The 26,924-nt window shown below is 46.8% G+C and overlaps 2 protein-coding genes across 4 annotated transcripts in view; one reads left to right on the plus strand and one right to left on the minus strand.

Annotated features, from left to right (window-relative positions):
* ITPK1 (inositol-tetrakisphosphate 1-kinase) overlaps positions 1 to 6,588 on the plus strand; it is a 150,082-nt gene extending 143,494 nt beyond the window's left edge. For all 3 annotated transcript variants that reach the window (XM_055717210.1, XM_055717212.1, XM_055717211.1), the window contains one exon: positions 23 to 6,588. In XM_055717210.1, the coding sequence (XP_055573185.1) occupies positions 23 to 345 (323 nt within the window). In that variant the 3' untranslated portion in view covers positions 346 to 6,588. The remainder of the gene's footprint in view (positions 1 to 22) is intronic.
* Positions 6,589 to 8,796: 2,208 nt separating this feature from the next.
* On the minus strand, positions 8,797 to 22,515 carry CHGA (chromogranin A). Its single transcript, XM_055717257.1, has 8 exons — positions 22,291 to 22,515; positions 21,750 to 21,796; positions 17,075 to 17,168; positions 16,586 to 16,654; positions 14,348 to 14,446; positions 12,211 to 12,729; positions 11,291 to 11,754; positions 8,797 to 9,335 (listed from the first exon to the last, which is right to left on the minus strand). Exons 1-8 carry the CDS (start codon positions 22,334 to 22,336, stop codon positions 9,252 to 9,254), a joined length of 1,422 nt encoding a protein of 473 aa, XP_055573232.1. The 5' UTR covers positions 22,337 to 22,515; the 3' UTR covers positions 8,797 to 9,251.
* Between the last annotated feature and the right edge of the window lie 4,409 nt (positions 22,516 to 26,924).

The following is a 26,924-nucleotide window of genomic DNA, read 5'->3' on the forward strand; positions in this document are numbered from 1 at the left end:
CCTTCATTTTCCCTTTTTTCAGGTTATGAGGGTGTTTCCGAATTTTTCACGGATCTCCTGAACCACATAGCTGCTGTCCTGCAGGGTCAGGCACCTGAGGTGACCCAGCTAAACCACAGCAAGCTCCTGGCAGAGCAGACCGGTGGGATCATGGATGAGCGGATATGCTGTGCTAGCACAGGCTGCCTCAGCGTCATGGGAAAAGACTCCTCCTGGATTGTGGAAAGCGAGACCAACAGCTCAGTAAAACTGCAACACCAGAGACTAGGCTGCAACTCAGCAGTGTCCCCCAGCTTCCAGCAGCACTGCGTCGCTACGTTGGCAACAAAAGCTTCTTCTCAATAACTTGCCAATGCCATGGACTGAGAAAGCCACAGGGATACAAATATTGGTCCCAGAACCAGATCAGGCTGTAACAATACAATTGTGAAAAATGGGGAAAAAAAATCAACACAAAACACAACACAAAAAAAATCAAAATAAAAAAAAACCTTCCATTTGATTTAACCTGATTTGCTGATGAAATGGACTTAAAGGGCGAGGGTGAGAAAGTGATTCAGATCCATTTCATCAGGTTCCAGTTGCAAATCTATAGTGAGTTTACACACACGTGGGTTTTAACACTAGTCCTTTCGTTGTGGGAGGGTTGCTCTTTCATTTCTATTGTTCTTTGTAATCACTGGTGACCAGCATTTTAAAATCTGACCTCATGTGGTATCAAGAAGATGATAATGTTGAAATGCAGTGTCTGAATGTATCAGTGCTAAAGATTTCTGCCTAAAATATTCCGTTTCCTTTTTCCATATAGGCCATTGCAAAAGAAAGCTAAGACAACTTCAGTATCACTAAACCAAATCTCTTGAAACATTGAGCAGTCAAGATGTTGACAGGTAGCTTGCTGCAGAGCTGTGGCACTTTGAGTAGGAGAGAGCAGACTAGCTGTTCAGGGTGCAAAACCAAGGTGATCACCCCACTTCCAGCTTTGCAGTTCTTCCCCCAGGCCTCATTGCTTCTATCAAAAGCAGCTTCTAACCACGCTCGCCAACAGCAACACATTTGACCCAGACAGGGTGCCAATAGTTAGACTGAGTGATTTAGTAGATTAAATATCATCCTTTCAGTCGTCTGCTAGTGGTGAAATCCTATAAGTTAATGGAAGCAGCTCATCTCTTAGCAGAGAATGTAATTGTCCCTCCATTGCACTTGTGAGGTCTGTAGGACAGCTCTACAAAAAAGCCGGCAGAGCTGTGCATTTTCCTTGGAGCAGTGCACCTGATCTGTGGATCCTAAGGAGTTGCTGCCTTCCATAGATCCATACTGCTGTGCTTTTTTTTTTTTTTTTTTATTTTGCAAATTAAATATAAACAGAATTGTGTACCTTTATATGAGGTAGAAGTACACAGCAGCTTCAGCTTAGAGACCACATTGTGTTGCAAGCTGCTGGATGAGGCTGTGTGGTAATTTACAATAGTGCTTTATACTGTTTTTAAGCTATTTTGTATCTCTTGAGATGCACAGTAAATCTACAGTGTTCACCCTCTGTTGCATCTTCTAGCGTGGCAGCATCTTCTGCTGTTAAGAATTCCTGTGACTTTTGCCAATTCTGAACACTAAACTGGAAATATCCAAGTCTGTCAGTGCTAACAATGGAGACACTATTTCAGTAGACAGAGTGGCCTTCCCTTCCCCATATAAGCCCTAAAATATGTTTTAGAGGGGGGGTGGTAAAGAAAATTGCCATAGTTAGGCTCCTAGATTGCAGATGCGGGAATTTCTGTCTTTCCATAGCAGGTTTTCAAAAAGCATCCATCACTGCAGCATTTAATGTTTGGCTGGTGTCATGTGTTAGATATCTACCCAAAAGGAAGGGATCTAGAGCTTAAAGCCCAGGTAGACCATGGAGACAGGATTAAACCAGGTAAAAGGTGTCACCACCCTACCTGATGGTACCAGTCCTGGAGGGCAGAAGGTTTTGAGGAGTGTTGTGTAGCAGTTCTTTTGTGTAAACCATGTTTTTTACTTAAGAAAATTAAGTAGCTGGGATCAGATTTTCAAGGATGATTTACACAAGAGAAGATTATTTCACCTCTAGAGGGGTTACTAACTTTAAGATATTGCTATAGGGACTGGAAGGACCATATGAGTGTGGTATCTGTCAAATTCCAGGGTGCATATAAATGCAGCCAACTTCCTTGACTACTGCAGATCAGTTCTGAGCTGAGCACGCTTCACGACGCTTGTATGCTTTGAGGCTGCTGGATCCCATGTTGTCTGCAGCTCGCAGGTCTCGGGTGGTCGTGGTATAAGTCAGATGTACATAGGTAAGGGTTTATAAAAGCATTCACGATAGACCAAACCTTTCGTAAAGCCATGACTGAAATCAAATTGACATCTGCAGTTTGGGGTTTGTTTTTGTTTGTTTAAAATAAAAAGTGTTTTTATGTTACATGTGTAACAAAAGATACCCTCAGGAAGGAACTTGCCAGTGCATATTTTTGTATGGTACTTTCTTGTAACCAGCTGGTGGAGTGTTTGTAGACTTGCCTTTTGCTCCCTTTATTACAATGGCTTGGGTTTTGGGGGGTGGGTTTTGGGGTTTTGGTTTGGGGGTTTTTTTATTGGGTGGTGGGGAAGAAGCAATGATGTTAAAACTGGGTTAGTAACTCAAGACCTTTCAAACTAAGTATGTTTACATGAATCTGAGTGTTGGATCCAATGGAAATGTCTGTATGCTGTTTCCTAGTTAGAACATCAAATAAGAACTTTATTTTCCTGGCTGCCTTCTGAATTTTGGTTGGCCTATTTTGCACTGCTTTATTTCTCCGAAATAAACTACTGAAATATAATTGTGCATTTTAAACTTGTTTACAAATGATTGTTAGAAGTTTATTTTGTAATTCTCTGAAGGCTTGCAGAAATACTATATTTAAATATTACTCCAGACCTTGGCAGTAACTAGAAAAACAAGTTTAGGTCATTGGTGTGAGCAGTGACATTTTTCCCATAGTCTGTAATTTATTTTTTATTTATCAAATGTATCGGTATCACTTTAATTTACCAGGTGCAGATATGCAGGTGCCTGTTGTGATGTGGCATTACAATAGAGTTTTCACATAAATTACCATGCAATTGCTGTACTACTATATTTCCTTGCAGAAATTATTGTTATGGCTCATGTAATAGAATGTTGCTAAATCACGGGGGCAAATTGGGAGACCAGCTTTTAAAAGCCAAATCTGTAAGTTACCAAGTATCCAGACATACAGTTACGTTATTGCAAAACATTTGAGCATGCGTATGTTATTAAGCCTGTGCTAAAGTGCTTTTCTGAATTGCTGCCTCATGTGGTAAGTTCAGGATAGTTTTGATTTAAGATAAGCTTCACAGTAAGTTAGTTGATATTCTGTAGTCTTGTCGTTTTTTGTAAAAGTAGGGGGGTCTAGTAATATTAGACCATACTGGAATGCCTTTGCTTTTAAAATTGCAGACAATCTAAGGGGGATTTTCCATAATGTCTGTTTGAATTATTTGAATTTGTTATTGTGGGTTAGGAAATGTTCTGCTGTGTTTTCAGAGGCATAGCTGTTATTGCTGTTGATGAGAGCAATTCTATTAAAATTACATGGTCACCAGTTAGCTTCTTAGGGATCTATTTCTGTTCTGCTTCACTGTTAGAAATCCACAAGAACAGCTTGACTGGAATTTCTCCAGGTTTTGTGTCAGCGCAATAGAGGAGATGGGACTCTGGTTTCCACTGTAATTATGTAATCAGGTTCAGCAGGTGAAGGTTTTTTCCCTGTCGAAGAGAACTTGAGCGGTGGTATTAGTGCCTGTGATGTAAAGTCATTGCCATCCTCTTCCCCCTCTAGCTGACTTTGCCGCGTTATGCCTGGGTTTGTAATGACCATACCAGGACATCCTGACCGTTGCATGAAAACCATCTGCAAAAATGCAGCTAGCCAGGAGCATTGGTGCTGATGCTGGTGGTTTCTGTAATGCAGAACTACCGCAGGGCCGATGCTGTTTTGCCTTTGGTTAACCACATGTCTGGCTATTCAACCTTTGTGCTGTAGGAGCCGACTGACCAGGCTGGTCAGTAGATAGATGCACTATTTTTATTAATACTACTCAGACTTTTGGAGTGATAAAGCTGTTTGAAGGTCTCCATCCTCAGTGTGGGAATGTTTGTGCAGAGGAGGTCCACAGCAGGTTGCTCAGATGGAAAACTGCCAGTTTAATTTGTTTTCATTATAGATGAGTACAAATCAAGAACCCGACCCTGAGGCTTCACAACGTAACAAGGATTGCTCAAGTTAAAGCCTCAAGTTCTCCAGATTAACTGTGGGCTGTATCCAGCCAGGGAACAGCCAGGTGGATAACAGAGGCAAGATACAGCCCAAAGGCACCAGAATACATGGGCCCAGAGGTGTTTGAATTGGCTGGCAAAAGAGAGTGAGACAAAGGAAAAATGCTTCTGTTGTTTCCATCCTTAAAAAAAAAAAAATATCCAGGCTTCTCAGTTCTTAGACTAACACTGGTTTCCCAAAGTCTTTGCGTGGCAGCAGTGACAGGTGAGTCAGGTTTTTTCATGCTAGCTTGCAGCCTTGCCTTCCACAGCTGTGCAGAAAATCTTGGGTTTTGGTTTTTTAGTGAATAGAGTCTATTTTGAGTTTGTAGCAGTCTCCCCATGTGCACACTTGCAGGAGTTCACTTGCATTACCCTGCTAATATTCTTTTCCTCTCTCCTTTTTAGTAAGAGATATATTGATTTCTGTATTCAGTATACAATTACTTTATGGTGTTTCAACTCTGTGTTTTGTAATTAGGAGTATGTGAAAATGCTTTTTGTAGATTAAAATATTTCCTTTAATATAATCTCCTCTTGCTTTCATAGATAAATGGACACACCATTGCAGATCACATTGCTGATTTTATTTGTAATAGTGCTTTAATATCTATTTCAGAGGAATGTAACCTCTAGAAAAGTACTTTCCATATCTTCACTACCTTTCCTTTCCCTGTTCACTCTGTAGATCCAGGCCATCAACACTTGAGCTTTTGACCAGGTGGGTTTCAGATCCTCCATGGATTCAGTCATGTTTACATGGCCACAAAAATTATTAAAGATGGTTGAAGTTTGAGAGGATCCAGGTATAAATTGAGATGTTGGATTCCACAGTAACACAAGCATAGCAGCACCTATAGCAAGCAAAGGGAATCATTCTCGCTGTGTGCGTGCAGGTGGCTATTGGGGTCTGCTGCTGGGGCAGTTTTTCCTGTGGAATTAAAAAATCCACTCTAAGAAATCATCCTGTATCTGTGGTGCAGAAGTAGGGCGAGGATAGGTAAGGGTTTGGGAGTAAAATCTGGCCAGTGGACATTGTGATACCAGTGGTCTAGAATTTCACTCTTGAATAGCAACCTGGAGAGATGTCTTCTCTTTCTCCACCTTTCTTACCCTGAATCCACTGAGGCTGATGTTGGCGGATGCCTGTGGGCCGCATGAGCCCATTAGCAGGTGACCTTGCCCAGCATGCCATGAGTTTGCAGAGAGCTCCTGATGTCCTGGCAAGTTTTTGTTGATGGCCTGGAAATCTCTTAAAACTACGGAAATAGCTGAAACAGTGGAGTTCATTAAAATCAGGTCTTCCTCTTCCATCCTTTTTAAGGAAAGCCACATTTTATTTCCTTCTTCGTTCCTTACACAGTAGGTTTTAGATATAAATTATTTTAACATTTTTTGTGTGAAAAGTCATATATACATATATAAAGTTTTTAAAAGGTTGAGTATATGTTGAGTATAAAATAGTGACTTTGTTTCAGATGTTAGCAGCCCCTAAAAATCAGTTGTTTATCCTCTTGTAAAGTTAGTGCTGTAAAAAAGAATATTAAAAATAAAAGATGTATTAGATGTATGTTTTATTATTTATTTCTGATTCGGTATTTGATATAGTTCATGTATACCCTTGTGAGAACCATATACTAAAATGCAGTCGTTCTTAAAATGGAGTAACAACAATTCCGTGGGATCCCAACAATTTTGAGAAAACTGGCCCTCCGGGTGTGAATAATATTGGATATTCTCTTTCACTTTCCAGCATTGCTCCCCACCGAAGCATGGCTGAATCTTGGGGACCATTTTGTGTGTGTGCTAGGTTTCGCAAGTCCATTGATATCTGTGTTCAAATCCAGCTGTACAGTGTTAACAAGTGTCTTGTGATTTGCTTCAGCCCGGTTCACTATGATTTCTGGAACATGATTCCCATTTTGTATTTAAATTTGTATAGAATTATATAAACCCTTAAAAGATCATGGCTTACTGTAAAAACCAAAAATACTTGCTATTTGGCGTCTTCAATTGCATGACTGATCAGATCTGACAATGAAGATGGTGCTTTCATCTAACGGCGTTGATTTCGATGGTGATATATTAATTTTCTTTTCATTTTCCAAGCACCTGTTTTGGACAATGTTTGGTTTCAACAGTAAAGCAATATGCAGTAGGTATTGTGGCATTATCTCTGTAATTGGTTTGATGACAGAATTGTCCCTTTCCAACACGTAATGAAAATAAATGCCTTATAACAAGTTCTGCTTTGCTTTCTCTTTGTGAGTGGGTAGGGCAGCGAGGCGAGCAGCATGTTGGGGGAAGCCTGTTTTTGTGAGAATTTGGTTTTCACATCCTTCCCCAGTGCAGCTGTTAGCAGTTACTTTGGACCTCCTTGTATCAGGAAGATTTGATGTAATTTCTAACAGTAGTGGGAAGTCGGCTATTTTTATTTTACTGTGTAACACAGCTAAACATCACTGGGATTTAGGCTGCTGCTGGACATAAGCATTTATTTCTAGTGTTGGCTTCTGCGCATATTCTTCCTTCATCATCCTGGATAGGGAATTCTTGATTTCTCAAAACCTAGCAGGATTTTTGATCAGGATCCTTTTGTCTGGTGCAGGAAAGATGGATGTATCACACCCAGTAGCATTACATTTTGCTAAGCAGCAAGCACTCTTAGCAAGGGCACTCATGTAAGCACTGCCTGGGGATTGGCGCTTGGTGTCAGCCCCAAGGCCAAGCCCTGCAGTGGCGAGCTGAGAGATGCTGTAGGCCAAGAAAGTCCTTGGGTCCCAAATGTTTGTGCTTACTTGAATATCCAATTAAAACAGTATTTATAATAGCTCCATCAAGTAACGTTATTTTTCCTCTTGTTGATTTTGCAGCAGCAATAGACAAGTTCTGTCTGTTGCCACCATCTTTTGTGGAAAAACTTGTCTAATTGTTTTGGAGGTGGCTGCGTTTCTATGGTGCTTTGTTTGGTTTCTTGGGTTTGGGGTTCTCTTTTTGGTTTGGGTTTTTTTTTTTTGTTTGGGTTTTTTTTTGGTGGGGATGGTATGGATAATTGAGGGTTTGTCTGAATTTATTGTGACATGTAGACGTGAGTTTGCAAGGGGTTGTATGGGTGATGCTAGTGGCAGAGACTGCCACGAGGAAAAAAAGGAGAAACTGAATACTCAAAATTTAAATGAAGATTAGTATGTAAAAATTTTACTTTTGCACTTGGATTAACTGACATTTTAGTACTGATTCTGTGGAACAGCTTTGGTTTCACTTTTGTTCCTGCGTGTGTTTCCCTGAGGTTGATGAGAGCATGATCTCCTCAGCATGGGGTTGGGAGACTCGCACCCTGCTCCGCTGTGCTTTCCCCAGTCAGGCTCTCGCCCTGTGCCTTGTCCTGCCTTGTGCCCTGTGCCAGGGCAGCTTTCGGGCCGTGCCTCAGCCTCACCACCACCTCCTCCTGCTGTTTGGCAACCCAGGGCTGGGGGCAAGGGGCACTGCCCACCCAGCAGCAACTCCAGCCCTCCCGGGGAAGCTCACCTGGTGGTGATGGACAGCTCTGGACACCCAGCACCTCCTGCGCCCACCCACCTCCAGTGCAATTCACTCTGTGGGCCCACAGCGCTGATGTTTTTAGCAGAATAAAGGAGTATGTTGAGTTCAAAGCCTGGCAGCCATTCCCCGAGTATCTCAGCTGTTCCGTGGGCTGCAGGTGGTGGGAGACAGCTGAGCTTTGAACTGGGGGTGGGATAGAGCCCTGGCAGGGGGATGCTCTTTTCCTCTCCTGCAGATACATAGAAAGTCTGAGGTCTGATGATCGGTGTTCAGAGCCTTTTGGGGCAAGCTTCCCCAGCCCAGACACCACCACTCCTGCAGCTGGCGAGTGGCCTGAAGCCCAAAGGCTGGGGAGGGTTCTGCTGGTTAGCGCTGTGCCAGCAGGCCACCACAGTTCCTACAAGCTAACGCGCAGGAGGGGCATCCCCTCAGGACCAGCATTCACCTCTGGGGGAACACAGACCGCTAGTTTTCTCATGACTAGCCCATTTGTTACTTTTATTTTTTAACCCGCTCGTGCATCGTCCAAATAGCTTGACTTCATCAAGTATTGCCCCAGTGTTTACACTTCTAAGCTGTTTTCTCTCTGGTCAGCCCCGTGTTCATAGATGAACTACGGACGTGCCCCATGTCTGACACCCAGTGCCAGGGCCGGGCTGTATGGCACGGCTGGGCACCGGAGGCAGGGAGAGCCCCCAGCACCGGGGGCCTCAGGGAGGTGCCCTCGATACGGGCCTTGACAGGCAACAGCGCTGGAGCCTAAGGAGGGAAACGCCATCACCGTAAGTCTGAGGCGAGGGGAGGCCTCCATTTCCCCTCCCCTCCGCCAGGACCATGCAAGCCCTGCAGCGTGCTGAGGACCGAGACTAAAGCTGCCAAAACAAAGGAAGGAACCCACTGCAGTTTTATTTTTCCTTAGATAAATTTTTTTTTTTTATATAGAATATATTACAGTCAGAGTTCTCAGCTTTTAATCAAAAGATAACAAGTTATTGCAGTTTTTTACCCAGTGAAACTACCGGTGGAAGGAGAACTTTCTAGAAAGCTGTCTTGTCTTTAAAAAAAAAAGAGGGAAAAAACCCCACCCAGACAGAAAATACACGTGTAGGTTGCACTTCGCAGCCACTGGCGCCCGGCCGGGCAGGTGGGCATCCCTGTGGACAGGGGAGTGTGAGGTGAAGAAGCAGCGATGGACACAACACTATGGCGAGGGAGGCAGGCCTGGGCACTAGCGAGGCCGGTTTCCTAGGCACAATGCTTCTGCTCCGGCTTAATTGCTTTTAAATCAGGAAATGAAAATGCGGTGAGGAGGGAGGAGGGTGGCGGTGGCGACTTTCACCTGTGTGAGGGAGGGCTGGGGCCCTCAGCCTCGCCTCAGCTCGTGCAGCTTGTGGGCGACGCGCTCCAGCTCAGCCTCGATGGCAGCCAGGCTCTCCAGCTCCTGGTCCTGCAATGAAAGCCCATGGCACCCGTCAGCAGCTGCAGGACGGCAACCCTCACCCCCTAGAGCTATGGAAAACCTTGCCCAAGGCTGGCTGCCCATGGTAGCACAAGCACAATTAAGACTTGGCTCATCCCTTCAGTCTGCTCCTGCGTTTGCCCCTCTGGACAGGTATCTGTGTGCAACACTAATTAGTCCTGTCCTAATGTTAAATTGCTGCAGCTGGATATGGGGACAAGGCAGGCAGCTACCGTCCTTCCCCAGCCCTGCTGCTGGGCAGGATAGCCCCAGTGGGTCTCTCACTCTGGAGTGTGGGACTGGAGGGAGATGGCTGCTGGGGAGCTGGGGCCGGAGCGGACACTGCCAAACGACACTGGGCACCGTTGTTGAAGCAGCGGTATCAAACTGGGACCAGCACAGGTACCTGCCATACGTGGCAAGTGCAGTGCCCTGCTTGTGGAGGAGATGGTGGCGTCCCATCTCCCCACGCTATGCTGGGTGTCTGCATGTGCCTCCAGTACAAGAAAATGCTTTTCCATTTAGGAAAATAGGGACTGGGGAAGCCATCAGTTCAAAGGCTCAAGCTGCCCATTGCTTGGCGGCCTTTCTGTAGTGGCTCCTGTATATCTATGCCATTACCTGAAGCCATTTTATTTAGTGCAGGTACTCAAAAATCATAACTGTGTGGCTTTGCCTCAAGCCTGGTCATATGTAACTGGCCCCGTCTTGCTGCCAGCCCCATCCCTGCCTGTCCCTCATAGACATCACCTGAGTCTCACTGCAGATCACGCACCCACCCAGCCAGCAGCAGGCTCTGCAGGAGCAAACTTGGGGCTGTTGGTGCTAAAAGTGCCTCTTCCTGTCAACAGAGCTGAGGTGACGGCCCCTCTCCTGTGTGGAGGGAGCAGAGCCTTGCTGCTGTCTGCAGCAGCCACCAGGCACAGGCCAACACTGAGCCACTGGCCTGTACTGCTTGTGGCTGGTGTGAAAAAAATACCGTAAAAGTCATCTTTCTCATCCCCGAGCTATTTTCCTGAACAGAGAAAAAGGCACCCTGGCCCTCCACAGGGCCCTTGGCTCAGCCCCTGGGAAGGTTCTAGCTACAGCAGGGTGCCAGCACCCAGGGGAGCCAGACTGAGCCCAAGCGGCTGTTCCAGCGTGCTTTGTTTGAAGCAGGTCAGGAAGCAGCAGCTGAGGCTCACCTTGCTTGGAGGAGAGCTTTGCCTGCAACTGGACACCCCAGAAAGCAAGAAAATAGTGCTGTGCTGAGATCCTCCACAGCACCCAAAGAGCAGAGAGGTCAGACCCCAAGCACTGCCTCACACAGTACCCGTGCGCCCTGGCTCGCTCCTGCCCAGCCCCACAGGCTGAGCCCCAGTGAGTGCAGGGGACAGCACTTTCAGCTGCTGTCTGTGCCCGTGCTTGTGCAAGCCACAAGGCCACATGGCTTGAAAGTGAGGTCAGGGGACAGAATGGCTGTTGTTCTGGCTCTGCGCCCTCCCTTCCCTAACCCTCTCCAGTGCCCCAGCTCTCACCATGGCTGTGCCCCTGGTTTACCTCTGTAGGCCTGACACTACCCACTCCAGCCCTGAGCCAGGGAAAACATTGCCTTTGACTTGAAGGGCCTTTGGGACTCGAGACCCATCCCCAGGCTCCAGATACAGCTCTGGTCACCACACAGACCAGCACAAAATTCCTATTGCATTTTTAAGACTCTCTGGAGCAGGGCATGTTTTTGCACTAGTCACTAAAACAAAGATAAAACCCAAAGGCACGGCCAGGTGCAAATCTCAATAATACCTAGAGCCGAATGACTAAAAGTTCACCAAGCATCTCCTTAATGTCACAGAGAACCAGTGCTGGCTACATAATGCCAAGGTACCATCCACATCTCCAAGGATAGCTTTGGATTCCCAAATAATAACTGGGTGGGATTTATTCTTAAGCCTATGTACACCAACCTCTGTTCTCCTATTAGCACTGCCTTCCTCATCCTTCTTTTCTTCAGGCATGGGAGCAAGCGGGAAGCCTCCCTCACTGCTGTCCTCCTTCGAGTGATGCTTCCATGACCTTCTCACATCTTCCTCTGGACTATTGAAGTCATACTTGTGGGACCTAAATGCCATTTTCATGGACCTGTCCGGGTCTTCCCCACTATCGTTTTCCTCCATGCGCTTCTTTGATGTCAGCTGCTTGGCCAGCTCATCCATTTTGTTCCACCTCTTGGAGTCTTCCCACTCCCTGGAGGACTCCTCCTCCATCTCCTCGCTTTTGGCATCCCTGGGCTGGAAGGTGTCCTCCTCCCCCTGCATCCCCTCATCCTCCAGGCGATGCCTTCCTCCTCTCAGTGCCCGGGGCTGCTCTTCCTCCTCCATCTCCTCAGAGCTCTGCCCATCTTTGCCAAATCCCAGAGCACTGTCATTATCTGAAAGAGCATTAAACACAACAGTGAGCACAAGTGTTAACCGGTTATGCTTCACCTTTGTACCGAGCCTTCAGGGACAATGCAAGGTGGCTTTCCTGACTTAGGCCCATTTTCCCAGGATTCTGGAAATACCCATTCCCATGTCACCATGTCGGTAACAGTACTCGAAGGCAGCAGTCAAAAACCACATTGGAAGTTCAAGAAAAAGAAATTAGTTGGCCCCAGGTACAATGAAAATGGAGCAGCAGGCAGCGAACAGCAACCGGGCCTGTGTTACCCACTGTGTGTGGGCCCACGTGGTGGGAGCTTGCAGGGGGGATCTGGGTGGCTGTCAGTGGGCTGTAAACCCAGTAAGCATCTGCCTGAACTTTTAGGCTTTAAAGCCTCTTATTCATCTGTCTCAGTGCTCTCAGCTAAGCCCCAGTAGGTATCAGTGCAGTCGTCTGGGATACGTACTGTCATCTCCCTGCGTCTCCTCAGCCTCCTCGTCCTCCCCAGCCAAATCAAGTGACCTCTCTGCTTCAGTAGGGTCCTCCTCTGCAGCATCATCTCCTCCATCATCCTCCCGCTCCACACGCTCCCCTGCTGCCTCCTTGCTGTGCTCCCTGCCCTGCCTGAATGGCTGCTCTCCCTCATCCTCAAATTCTGAGCTGTCCCTGGGGCCTCTGGGTTGCTCTTCTTCATCCCCTTGCTGCTGCTGCTCATCCTCATTGAAGTCTTTGCTGATGTGGTTGTCCAAAGCTTTGTCTCGCTGTGCATCCTCCGTGTCCCCAATCTCATTGCTCTCTGCTTCCTCTTGATCCTCCTTCTTGCCCTCCTTCTTGCCAGGTTCGGCATCCCGTGGTCTGGGCTCCCTCTCCTCCAGGCTGTTCTTTCCCTCCTCTCTGGAATCTTCATTTCTCTGGGTTTTCTGTGCTGCCAGCTCAGCCAGGGACCCTGTGGGCTGCTCCTCTTCAGGGTGCTCCTCTGCCGCATCTGCAGAGGGAGGAGCAAGAAGCAACACCTCTCCTGAGAGCTCATTTCACAACCAGTGAAGCCCATGTGTTTCTTAGGGAGCTTCAGCCCCATTCAGCAATCTGCTTAACCAGCCCATGGATCCTTTCACAAATCACTTCAACACATGCTTGCGTTCAAGCAAGCTGATGCTCTCACTGGTGCCTGCTCTCCTGGAGAGACTCGCAAGGCTGAAGTTAAACATATGCTGAAGTGCTTTGCTGTGGCACTGTCCTCATCACCGTCTCTTGAGATGCCAGCAACAAACTTGCCCCACATGAAACCAGATTGCATGTAAAACGAAATGATTTCGGAGTGTAATACAGCACTTGCACAGCTCTCCCTGCTCTAAGTGCTGCACTAACATCACAGCCTTTTTTCTCCCACCAAACTGAAAAGTCAGCCAGCACTGTTTCCAGGCAAGCTGGAGGGAGGGAGGGCAGGCTCTGCTTCTGCAAAGCAGCTACTCAGCAGGAGCTTAATGTGGACTGGGTATTTGCTCTTGCTTATGTCAGAGACTGGCCATTTTAACATAATGAGCCATAGAAATCACTTTGCAAAATAAAAGATGGGGTGCTAAAGAGCAGCGGGAAAACTAGATGGGTATGGAAAGGTGAGCACAGTGCCAAACAGGGCTGAGGAGTGTGCTAGGGTGAGGGCATGCAGAAAGCCAGTCATGCAGGGCTGGTGACCACCAGTGGCACTGCACTAGTGTCACTGGGCTGCCTGCCGGCCTGGACAGCCCAACATGGCACACTTCATCCTCATACAGTCTCCACACTGCTGGAGGAAGAGGTTCAGGTCTGCCGTGGCAGGAGGGAGACCCAGTGCCACCCGTCCTCCCCATTGGTTTTTGGCCGCGCTGGCTGCAGCAGCAGCCTCTGGGCATATCACTCCTCATCGCTTTGGGTAGCTTTGGGCTGTTGTTGCAGCATCACTGCACTGCCATAGCTCAGCCACACATCCCAGAGCCTGCTCAATACCCTCTGCAGGGGTGCTGCTGCTGAACAAGAAGTCATCTCACCCCACATTGGCATTGTCTCTTCCTGATGTGAAAGAGAGAAGGGGCCAAATCCTCTTTTTTGCTACACTGCCTGTCTCTAGCCAGGCCACAGAACCAGAGTGACAAGGGGAAATGCCAGCTGAATATGGTCTTTCCAAGATGCAGGGGTGTGTGCACTGTGTGCATTCCAAGTTCAGTTTTCCCTTCAGAGACCCACAACCTAATATCTTGGATGCTCAGAAGCACAGGCAGCAAGAACAGACCCCGATTGCTCTTGCCTGTATCACTGAGTACAGGATTTCCGTGGCTGTGACTCATTTTAAGCATTAGGAGTGAGCAATGATGTCGGCAGCAGGGTGGAAAAGATCAGTATCAGTTTGGTAACTTGACCATCACCAGTTACTATGGCTCAGAAATTACCTGTTGTTTAAGCTGGTAAATAAGAATAAAGCAAACACAGTGTTGCTTGTGTATGTAAGCGGCAGTATCAAAGAAGATGCCTAAATGAGAAGCAGATGGACATATCAAGGCTATTAGAAAGAACATCCTTGTTTACAGCCTGACCTGGATTTCTGGGGAGGGGAGGCTGACACTGACCTCTCTGCTTGTTCTTGTCATTCTGACTTTCAAGGACTTCGGAAAGTTCATCTTCAAAGCCACCATTTTTCTTCTGCTGCTGAGTTCTCTCATTGGCACCTGTGTGAAGTAACAAAAAGTAGGAAAAAAGCAGCCCCTTCTGTCTTTCAGAACATAGAGGTAGGAGAATAGTTTTGTGCCCTTTATAATTATATGTGTATTTTCTACAGTGGACAAATCTGCCAAAGGGCCGCTGAGAGAAGTGAGACTGGAGAATCGTGAATCAACAGCAGTAACAAAGCCATCATCAAAAATATCACCTGCAGGAAAGCAAAAGGTCTCTAAACAAACAGAGAAGCAGGGTTGCTAGGAAAGCTAATATTGATGGAGAGCTAGGGAATAAGAGATGCTGAACTGCACACTGAGGCTAACAAAAGACTTAAGCATTGGAGTACTGAAGGATAAAAATCGCCTCCTGCCAGATGCTGCCCACGTACCTCTGTTGAAGTGAGCACTGAGAGACCCTGTGTCCTCTGGCCTGGTTGTGGAGGCCCCTCTCCCCAGGGCACTGGGAGGAAGAAGCAGCATTTATTTGCACTCTGGGGATGGTCCAGGGCTCCAAGGCCCCACACCTTAGCCTCTGGGATTATGGAGCCAGCTCAACAAAACTAACACCCTGGAGAAAGGTGTCTGAAGGCAGCACAAGCTGAAGTTCAGAGCACAGCTGTCCTGGCAACCAGCACTCCCCCGGCAGCCCCATCCCAGTGGGATCTGCAAGCCAAGCAAACCCTGTCTAACCCAGCTCATGCCCTGCTTCTACACCTTAATGCAAAGGCAATAGCCAACACTGCCAGCCCAGTTCTCTCTAGCCCTACACTGGGCAGAGCTGAATGGTGTGGGCTTTCCAGCCTGAGCAGGACCAGCTGCAGCCAGCACAGAGGAGATCAAGATAAACATCTTTGCTTTTCCCTTGGGCTACACAACTCTCTCAACACCAGTCACTATCATCTGCAGATTAGAGCTCATGTTGTTACCCTGGGACAAAATGGTGTGATGGGCCCAAGCCAAGGAAACCACGGAGCAAGATGCACCTCTGTGAAATGAGTACCTTCATGTGGACCCCATGCTGTACGGCACAGCCTGTCTGACAACTGAGCACTCTCCCTCACAATCCTGGTGTTGTGGGCAGCAGCATCCCAGCACACTGAAGAGGCCCAGGTTTCTTTCTTCTGGATCATCTGAGCATCCACAGAGCCCATCTGAGGCCCCTCCAGCTGGCCACGCTCCAGCCCTACAGCTGGCATTTATAGTGACTGAACTATGGCTTTGGGAGCTTCATGAGGCGCTCTCCCACACTTGACTTCCTGATTTTTTCCTCTCTCTTCTCTCTGTTGCCTCTGTGGCTTCCCTGTGCCGAAAGCAGACTGGTGGCACTGTCTTCCAGCCGTCCCTGGCAGCCATGCCACATAGGAACAGGGCATAGGGACACCCTGGCAAAGGAGGGCTGCCAGCTGGGTTACCCCAGGGAGAAGGAGGAGGGCAGACCAGGAGCTGCTTTCCCTGCAGCCTGGGGAGAGCCCTATTGCAGCCTCAACCAGACCACCAAGGCAGAGGGACCTACACTGGTTTTGAAGTAGCCTTGCCTGGAACTGTAGCTCTGGGCACCTAGGCACCTGAAAATAGCCCTTTTCCCTCTTGCACACCCTTTGCACAGCTCTGTGCTGCTGCTGCTCCTACATCATCCTGCGGTAAGCAGCCTGCACCTCTCCAAACCAAAGAAACTTGCATCTGAGCTAAGGAAACCAACAGAAAAATCCCCATTAACTCAAAGATATTTTCATGGGGTCTTTTAGGTACAAGGTTCACTCGATGCTCAGTAAGACTTCCCATCAGCCACACCAAGGTTTAGTGCTAGACTCCAGCACAGTGAAGATTTCATTCCAGTTTGGGACCTGGTGGTTACTTGTTGAATTAAATTACAGTATTTTCTTTTAGGGTTCTTCACCCACAAAATGCCTATACTCTGCATCACCACCAAGTTACACTGACAGTCATTTAAATCATCACATTTTATTACAAGCAAAAGTCCTGCCTTCACTCACCCAGTGTCTACTGGAAGTCCTGGAACTATATTTCGTAAGGCACATTTATTTGATGTCAGATTAATGTAAAACACAAAAAAAGCCAAACAACGAAACTGTGCAAGGGGCTACAACAGATGAAACCCCCTCTTCCCAAATAACTACAGTGACACTGTACCTTCAGCAGCAATTTCCTGAAGTTCCTTCAATAAATTTTGGTGGCGAAGGATAGAAATGATTCGTTCATCTGCAATAGGGGAGACAATACAGAAGGTGGTCAAAGACAACCTCCCCCTGCCCTCAGGAAATGGAAAAGAACCCCAAATGCCACCTCCCTCTTCCTTTACTCTTTTCTCTCCCTTGGCCTGATTTGCTGCCGCATCTCTTAACTCTGGGATTAGATGACAAGGAGGTTCCTTGAAAACCAGGCAGCTTCATGTCACTCAGCACTCCCCTGGCCACAGTGCCAGCATGATGGATGGGCCTGGGCTGAGCAGCGGCTCTGTCCCTGCTTCTGGGACTTTGTGAAGCCCAGTGGGGTGACCGTGGGGAAGGAGAGTGTGTCAGGGACATTATGTCAGGCACTAAAGCATGTGTCAGTGCAGGACCAGCCCCTGCTTGCCACAGTTGCTCTTGCTGATACCTAGCATTAAATCTAAGCCTGTACCTCCTCTGAGTGTTTCTAGGCACTCCTCGCTGATTGGCAGGGGGTTTGGCTTTGATAAAGTATCAGAAATGACCTCTACAATGCACTTCATCACCTAGAAAGAGATAAAAAAATGAATTAAAACACTGATCTTTTGTCTTTTTTTCCCTAAATCTATTTGTTACCAACGTTAAAATACAGCAGACGATGGCACAGATCTTCTTGCTTCTCTGGTTGAGTCAGAACTGAATGTTCGGTTCTTGTTTTACCTAATGTAGGAACAGAAGGTGCCTCCTGAAACTGAGAAGTGAGCAAATGACACATGGCAATGGAAAGAGCTTCTTCAACATGACACACGCTTCAGCTGCAGATCTCACGACTCCAGCCCATCCCAGAGATTGGGTACATCAGGCGGTTATAGGGGATCTGGTTATATACATAGAAAGCTTCAAATCATCCTCTTTTAAGTCAATATATCTCAGCCTGCATCTCATAAAAGGGCTCAGTGGGAGGCTGTAGAGAGAAAAAAGTAGTCATAGCTCTTCAGTAGGCGACCTTGAAATTTTGCAATCTATTTGAGCCCATAGTTAGACTGCAGCCAGGCATGGAGGGGGAGGTAAGGCAAATTGTACTCTCAAACACAGATGAGAAATACTGCTTTCAAGCCCTAGAGAAGGACAAGACACTCTGGATAAGTGTTTGACCTTGCACTTGAGTGTTCAAGTGATTATAGACTGGAAGAGCTGTACATGGAGGCAGGTCATCTGAAAGCAAGGAAGTTCCCACACTTTCCTTGGAAGCATTTGCAACTGCCTGGGACAGCTTCCCAGGCAGAGTGAGCTCTGGGCCTGCCCTTTCCAGCAGCCCTTTTCTTTGGTGTGAAATGAGAAACATTATTCATCTAGTTTGTCACCTGTACTGAGATTGCAGGCCCAGCTCCTCACTCATGCAACTGCAGCACCACTGATCCAACAAGGATCACCCAGTGCTGTATGTGTGGTGGGAGAATGAAAGCCAAGGCAAGAAGGCAAGTTGGCACCTCAGGGAGGGGTGAAGGCACCCTCACCGCACTGAGGCACATACCCAGGAGTCCTGCTATGTGGTCATGGTATACCCAAATGGTCACATGGGAGAGAAAGCAGCATTCCCTACAGTCTGGTGCCGGTTAGAAGTGCAGGAATCAAGCTGTTTAGTTCAAAAGGATGATTATAAAGCAGCCTAGAAGGTATGCAGGGCTCACAAGTGCCTGTGGAAAAAGAGAGGCTAAATTGAAAAAAAGAATACAGGTAAGCCTTGGGGGGGGGGGGGGGGCAAAAAATTGACTCACGGAACCTCTTTCTGCTGACAATTTTCACAGGCAGCCCTGAGAGCCCTGACCTCCCTCACAAGGTGCTGTTCTCAGGAGAGCAGTGCGCTGCAGCAGAAATTAAACACGTTAGCAGTTCCCAGTCATCTATAATGTTGCTCATTCAAGCAACTGCATATATATATATCTTGAACAGGTGGAATGGGCAAATTTTTGCTATGTGTGAGTAGAGAATTCTGCTTTTGCAGATCACAGCCATAAAATGCTGAACTTTTATAACTACTTACACATTCTGAGGATTAAACTGAGTGCTGGATTTAAAATTACAGGAAAGATCTAACAAAAAGAGAGCAGGGAAATTTCCCTGGTACATTCTCCTGTACCACAAGCAATCAATTAATATTGATTTTAGATGACTTTGAGTCAGTTCATTCTACTATTAAATAGAACAAACCCCAGATTCTGATACTTTCCTCCCACATTTCCCAAACTCTGGAGCCACTTATTGCAGCAGTATTTGATGCAGCTTCACAAGGACTCTCTCAGAATAAGAAGAATCTTGTCCAATGAAATACTCTATACAAGCTTTTTGAAGACTTCTAATCTGATTTAAAGCCTTTGAACACAAAGAAAACACATTGGTCACGACAAAAACCAGTCAGATCTGTGTAGGAACTTTGCAACATAAAGAAATGAAGGGTGCAGTCATTCCACAACACTCCACTTTTTGTAAGAGCAAGTCTTGCAGAGTGAAGCTTCACAAGGTCATGAAATAACAGCGTACATCAGGAAATGGAGGCGATCCTTTCCAAATGAATGTAATTAATCCAGTGCAGAAACTCAGACTGGAATTTTGCCATAGCTATCCTCTAACTGTGAGCATGTAACTAAATCCTTAAGAGCTGCTCATGCTGTACTTACACAGAAATCTCTAAAGGATCACGTCCTCACAAGGGTAGTGTCCTGGTTTCAGCTGGGATAGAGTTAATTTTCTTCTTAGTAGCTGGTGCAGTGCTGTGTTTTGGATTTGATGTGAGAACAATGTTGATAACACACTGATGGTTTTAGCTCTTGCTAGGTAATGTTTATACTAAGTCAAGGACTTTTCAGTCTCTCAGGCCCTGCCAGCCAGAGGGTTGGAGGGGCATGGGAAACTGGGAGGGGACAGAGCCAGGACTTTAGCCAAAGGGATATTCTATACCATATGATGTCGTGCTGAGTATATATAAGCTGGGGAGGGGAAAGTGTGTGTGTGGGGGGGGGGGCACATTTGACATTATGGCGTTCGTCTTCCCAAGTAACTGTTACACATGACGGAGCCCTGCTTCCCTGGAGATGGCTGAACAGCTGCCTGCCCATGGGAAGTGGTAAATTAATTCTTTGTTTTGCTTTGCTTGTGTGCACGGCTTTTGCTTTACCTGTTAAACTGTCTTTACCTCAACCCATGAATTTCCTCACTTTCACTCTTCTGATCCTTTCCGCCATCCCACTGTGGGGAAAGTGAAAGAGTGGCTGCACGTTGCTTAGTCACTGACAGGGTTAAACCACGAGAGTTAGACATTATCACGTTTGAGCTCAGCTATGCTCAGACCCTTCTGAAATGTATGGGTGCAAGTGGGAAATAGTGTCCTTTGAGAAAAAGAGTGGGCAAACACCAGCAATACTGTAAATGTTTTGGCCATGTTCAGCTCCCTGTGGAAAGCTCTTGGTGTAAGAAAAGTCTGATGAGCTGCCCAGGAAAGGCCTGCAGGTTCTGACTACAGGACACAGCCCTGAACCACCCACAGATTCTGGTGGCATAAAGCATGGTGTGTAGGAAGAGCTGCAGTGCTCACCACTGTACCCATGTGATGCTGTTCCTGCCCTGATCTGTCCCGTGAGACCAGGACATCCTTCATTGAAATGCTGTGTCTCAGGGAGAGGATGGTGAAGGCAGAAAAGCTCTAATGGCTCTGTCCAATTGCAGCAAATTCAAATGACAGGTGTGGACTGATTTTGCTCTTAGCTAGAGCGAGTGTCAGTAGCACCCAGGGAGGGGACAGGCTTGGGAAAGAATCCTTCCTTGTTGGAAGCATTTCCATGGAGTTGCACCAGCTACCACAAAAGTGCCAGGTTTTACACACAGAACATATTGGGGAAAAGCTCCCACAAGGTAAAATGTGGAATTAATAAATTGTCCCACCAGACACCCAGTAAGCATCCCACTCTGGCATGGCCAGTTCAAGGGGCAAGTGCCTGTCCTGAGTCCCCTTTCTCAATTAGCAGCACACAGCCTGAAGCAGCATTCAGTGGCTCACAGCTCATGGCTCAGCCCGAGCAGGGGCTAAGCAGGCTAAAAGTCTTAACAAAGCTACAGCTCCCCAGGCCCAGCCACAACAGGAGGCAGGAAGGCGTTGTGCAGGGCACTTGCCCGGCAGGTAATGAGCAGAGACACTGCACAACGCAGCCTGTGGCCGAGACTGACATTAACGTGCCCTCCCCTACTGCTGACTGGGGAAAAACATTATGTGGCTAGAAGATTTTAGGAAACAAAGCAGATAAAGGGCTAGGGGGGAAAGGGCTGGAGTTTCCTTTCTGGCCATTAATTTCTGTAGAAGTCTTAATTTGGGCAGCTAAGAGACCAGCTCATCTAAAAGACTATAGGTACCATAATATCCAGGAGGGAGGGGTGTGTGTATCTGTCACAGGTCAACACAGGCCAACACACCTATCCAAGCACATTTAGGTGCCAAAAGCCCATTGGGAGTGCACACAGAGAGGCATGACACAGAGGTATGCACACAAGCCTATCAAAGAAGGCTGGAGAGGTCAGCCAAGTCCTGCGCTGCTTGTAGCCACCCAGACAGGCTGAGCAGTAGCTGAGGATGGATTAGCAATCTGAGAGTAGCCTGTTGCTTATTTTTCAGGAACATGTAAGTTTAAGTAACACACCACACACATAGATATACAGATGTATACACTCCCCCCCCCCCCCCCCCCCCCAACCACACACAGTTCCAGCAATACCCATTCCTGAATCACATCTCCCCCCACTCTCCCCTGAGTCACCTCCCATTGGGAGCTTTGAAAAGCTGAAAGTAGGAGGACTAGGGAGAGTTATACCCAGCCTCCATTGCCAGCCTCAGCATTCTCTAGACAAGCTTGTTTGATCCCTCTGGTAATCCTGAGGGACTTTCCTCCTGCACAGGTGCCCAGAAGTGGGTTCACAAAGGGTAAATCCTGGTAGGAAGGGAGTGGGGATGTATCCTGCTGTGAGGCGTCTCATGCAAATCCCTGGCACTTCCTACAGGTTATTTTAGCAGGAGCAGCCAAAACCTAACCAGCTAGGTGGCTGCTAAACATCACATCCTTCACCTTCACTCACCCCCTCCACTGCAGGCCCATCCTTACCTTAGTGTCTCCTTTATTCATGTCGTTTGTCACGGGAAGGGAGATGGCTGTAAGGGGAAGGGAAGGGGGGGGGGGGGAAAGAAAGGTTTTAATTCACCTCCTCTGGGAGACAAGCAGAGAAATCCTATCCTGCTAAAAATGGGAGTGGAGAAGAGGGGTATCTCTCTCTGGTAGAAGTGGTTCCTGCTTGCAGCAGCTGGAGGAGGGCATTATGCCTTCCCCAAGGAAAAGGGGAAGGAAAAGGGGAAGGAAAAGGGGAAGGGGAAGGGGAAGGGGAAGGGGAAGGGGAAGGGGGAAGGGGAAGGGGAAGGGGACGGGAAGGGTCTCCAGGCTGGCAGTGCCCGGTGGCCCGGGTCGGGCCCGGCGCAGCCCGCGGGCGGTGACCTTGCGGCGGCCGCTGCCCGCGGTGCTGGCGGGGTCGGGGCGGTCTCTGTCCGCGGTGCTGAAGGGGCCGCGGCGGGACCGGAGCTGGGGGCAGCGCCGCCCGTGGGCGGAGGGTCCCGGGCGGAGGGGCCACGGACCCCGGCCCGGCACCACTTACCCGGCACGGCCAGGAGCAGGACGGCCAGCAGTCCTGGGCGGCTCATGCTGCTGGCGGGATGGAGGGAGGGAGAAGGGGGCAGAGGGTGAGTCTGTCCCTGGTGTGAGGGCTTCAGGTGAGGTCCCGGGGGGAGACCAGCACCGTGCGTGCGTGTCTGCGCCAGTGCCCTGGCTGAAGATCTCAGACGGGGCACTGCAGCAACCGGCTCGTTTATATATCTCAGCCCCTCGGAAATGGCGTCAGGAGGAAGCCACCTCCTCCTCTCTCCCCCCTCTCCTCGCACACAGCCTTCCCATCAGCCTCCACCACTCGCCGGGCGCTGGAGGAGCGGCCAGGATGCTCCCGACCCGCCCGGGTCCCGCACAAAGGGTTCCAGCAACAAGGTGTCAGTCTTCTGTTGCTCCACCGTCCCACACCCAGCAGGTGCAGGAGGCTTGTGAGCTATGTTTCCAGGGTATCACTTTTCCAGTGCCTCAGCCAACATCAGCAATCCACAAGCACTGTGCCCTCTCTGTACCTACCAGTAGTCAACAGTGAGAAGTAACCTTAAGCATCCCAGCCAGCGTAGCCACCTGGAGATGGATTTTTCCTCTGGGGTTGCCCTTATCTTTCACTGACCACAGAAGTTTTTAGATGCCTGTTAAACACCTCCACAGAGGATAGAAGTGCTTGTAAGACTGGTCAAGAGCCAGAGAACTGGTCACCATGATATGGGTTTGCTGACAGAAATTATAAGTCCCAGCTATTTTATGAGAGATTTTTAAGTAGTAGGATATCATTTCAGATAAACAGCAAAGGCTGGTGGGTCTGTTGCTCAGCTTTCGTGACTCTGCAAGAAAATTTTAATAGGTTGTTATCCTTTGTTCTGTGGTTAGTAACAACCTAGAACATCACGCTACGTGCTCACAGCTAAGCACTCTGAAGCTGAAGTAACCAAGATCTCCTGGCCACTAGTTTCCATTGACAAGGGAGAGAAAGGAACAAATTGTACCATGCCCTTAGTCACAAGCATTTCCATGCTCTTGGCAAAATGGCTGTCTATTCTTTGGATGGAGTGTCTGTCAAGACAGCCAAATGGATTCTCTTTTGAAAGTGACTCCAATGCTTCTTTAGGAATAGCACCTCTGCTATTCCATGCTATCCCGCAAGCAGTTTCAGAGGTCACAAAAGCCAGGGACTTATACTAGAAAACCAAATTCAGAAAAATGCATTGTCCTTCTTCCCCACCCTACCTTACTCCACTCACTGGGGAGTCCTGCACTGCACCCAAGGAGCTAGAGAGAACATATTTGTTCTGTGATGAAAACTTTTCTATGAAACCAGGCAGTACCGACTGCACTATAGTTTTACACCTTGTCTTTCCATACACACGTGGAAATGTGCTCCCAAATGTAGTTGTCCTATCATGTCTATCTGATTCAAATACATGCTTCAAAAGGCACGTTTGGATTGTAAAAGCCCACTTATGCAAAATCAAAGCTCCCCTTCTCTGTTGCATTTTCTATTTAATAGCAGAGAAAAGCTGGAAATAAATTGATCCTCTGAAGAGTGCTCTGTGGATGACATTGATTGATGGTTACATGTTTATAAGACTATGAAATGAACACTCATGACAGTTCTTGTTGCACAGGGACCTTCCATCCTCCAGGAACAATATATATCCTTCCTCTTTGATTGTTGAGTTGGGGGTTTTGTGTGTGTGTGTTCTTGAATTATTTATTGGGGAAAGAGAGAAAGGGGTGATATACAATGGCCTTTTACTCCTTCAGGATTCACCAGACCATTTTAGTCTGAAATACTGAACATTACTAAGCTTATTAATTCCTACATATTCCTAAGAGGTAAACAGATTGATCTGCTTATCAGGCTATGTTTAGCTAGTCAATATTTACTTATCCTTACATACAAATGTTGATCTTATTAGGGCAATAAATTATCTCAGTTCTAATCCAGTTCCTTACATGAAGCCCTTTTCTTCCCTGGGACTGATTTTTGAGAAATGTAACAGGATGTGTAGTACCCTTAACTATATTTTTTTTTCTCTCTTTCTCAGGCTGTGGTCTTGCATCCATTAAATTCATTGCAAAGGAGAAACTGACTCTTTTACAGGTATGGCATACATTCTCCAACTATAGTAGCATATGATGGATGATGAATTTTTCTATTTCTTGCCCCAGGAAAATGGACATGAAACTGTTAATCCAGCAATCAGTAATTCTGCTATTGTAATTTGTCTCATTAGGCACAGCTTTATTAGGAACTGTCAAAGTAAAGCACCTCAGGGAAAGATTTATGTCAAAAAGCAAAAGTGATCAAATAAAAAAGTGGAAGGTATGCTGCCACTCAGAGGAAGGCAATGCCAGACCTAGACTTCAAGGGAAGACCAGGTTTGTGAGCCTCTGAAATACTTTACATTTTAGTATATGGGGGAGTAGGTCTTTAGTGGGTGGCAAAGTAACAAAGATGGACATTTCTGACCAGTTCCAGTCCTATAAAAAAGCCATTTATGGCTGTAGAGAGAAATTTCCTTATAACTTCCCGATTTCTAGTGTGTGAAGTGTGGTGAGAATGTGGAGAGCCATATACCTTTACCTGCTTGCGGTCACTAACATAATATGTGCAATGGACAACAACACATGCCTTCCTAGCCTGAAAAGTGATTTGAGAAGATGGCAATGTCTGGATGTATGGAAGCAGACACCCAGCACTGTTGCATTAACCGTGCTCTGAGCTGAGCAAACAAGAAGGCCAGCCTGAAAGCCACATTGATATATGAACATCTTCCTATGCATAAGCTCATTTGTTCAAGCAATCATGTGGCTCAAGTGCTATTCTGAATCAACGCATAAAAGTAATTTTTTAAATTTTATTTCAGACTTCAGGAAATTAAACAAAAGGATCTAAGGTTATGGCTCTGAGCTACTCTGAGAGCTGTGTCCTCTAATTTCTTGACTGAAACTGGGCTGACAATTGACTCCTCTCCTGTGGTTGGAAACACTGACTGCATTTCAGACTGCTGTGATTTTACAGATCTGGGGACTGAGACGCAGAAAGAGGAAAGGTGTCATTTTCATGAAGGTATTAAAAAGACCTGAAGCCAAGGCACAGCTATTACCCAGACCCTAATCAAAAATACCAATAAGCAAAAAATAGGCAACAATTACCTTCTTGCATATTAAATCAATTGATAACTCTTTGACTGAAAAACCTGAATGTAAGCTCACAGCCAAATTAGCAGCAAAGTCTATTAAAACTCCCACATCACACCTTTTCTTCCTTCCCACGTGTTAGTCAACTGCACTCGCCTCTCTGTTCCCTCATACAAGCCTCGCTTCTCTGCCTGTAAATAGAAATGAGCTTCAAAGCTCCAATTGCAGTTATGAATATCCATCTATGCTGTTAAAAGGCAGTCCTCTCTCTTCTTTTTCAGGTCAGATGCAAAATGATGATGAGTTGCTTTGATTTTCTTAGTCTAGACTGTGCTTGCACCAACCTGAAATTGATTGGTTTTCTTGTTCAAAGATGTATTTACACCCCATAAAAAAGCTCAACATTGTGCCCAATTCTGACAGGAGCTACTGCTCTGCCTATCCACGTTCATCCTTGCCTGACATGCACAGCTCTTACTGGGGCAGGTGGAGTATGTTCTCTGTTGGGAGAAGAGAATTCTCTGTAGCAATCACAGAATACCATCTGGGCACACTTACAAATACCTTAGATCTCAGTGTAATTTTTCTAAACGTTATTCAAACACCAATCTGGAAAATGTCATACCCTGCAATACATTGGTCAGTTTACCTCGCACTTACAGAAAACCCTCGCTGATTCCCATGAGCACCACTGAATCAGCAATAAAAGATGTAGAGGTGGAGGCTCTTCCCAGGCATAGTGACCTCAAGCAGCCTCCTCAGGAAATTACTGATTTCTCCCTTGGATATGGCTTTATTTGACTTTTGACAACAAAGTCTGTGTCATGCTAATGTACATATTTAATAAGACAAAACAATTCTCTGAGTCCTAGTATGGTCTAAAACAAATTCATGAGAACATCATTGATATTGTTTGTTTACCTTCAAACTTAGAGACAGATAGTCCTATTATTGTCCTGCAGGCACTAACAGGGTTCATGAGTTAAAAAAAAAAAAAAAAAAGAAAAAAAAGATATAACAAGAGTGACTCAGGTCTTTGGACTAGCACTCCTCTTCTGGAGTTCTGTAAGCTCACCAGACTACCTGCAGCTCATAGCTAAGACAGCGACCCTCAGTCAGCATCACCTCAGGTTCCGTACATTAAATTACTGTCTAGTGTATTTTGTATCTTATTCCTCATATTCTGTCTTTAAACACCCGCTCCTTCATTCCTGAAGTGTCCCAGACTGTCCAGGCCAGTTGCTCAATGAATACTAAATGAGGCACAGGGGTACATGGCTCTCCTAGGATGCCCATATGGCCAGAGTTCATATACTGATCAAATGCTGTGAGCGTGGTAGGGGTCTTTTTTGAAATGTTAGATGCACTTGTGCTAACCTTCCCAGTTCATGGAGGTGAAGTGACAAAAACCCTAATTAAAAACAACTACAATTAAAAAGACATTTTTTTTCTAATGGCAAGGTTTAGGCTTGTAAATATATATAA

Source organism: Falco cherrug, chromosome 7 (assembly GCF_023634085.1).
Source record: "Falco cherrug isolate bFalChe1 chromosome 7, bFalChe1.pri, whole genome shotgun sequence".
Classification (NCBI taxonomy): domain Eukaryota; kingdom Metazoa; phylum Chordata; class Aves; order Falconiformes; family Falconidae; genus Falco; species Falco cherrug.

Excerpts from the sequence above, each read along its gene's own strand:
- CHGA (XM_055717257.1), bottom strand. The coding sequence starts at position 22,336 with ATGAGCCGCCCAGGACTGCTGGCCGTCCTGCTCCTGGCCGTGCCGG. Across the intron at positions 17,169-21,749 it reads TGAATAAAGGAGACACTAAG|GTGATGAAGTGCATTGTAGA; the intron begins GTAAGGATGGGC and ends ATCTCTTTCTAG. Across the intron at positions 16,655-17,074 it reads CCTAGAAACACTCAGAGGAG|ATGAACGAATCATTTCTATC; the intron begins GTACAGGCTTAG and ends CCCCTATTGCAG.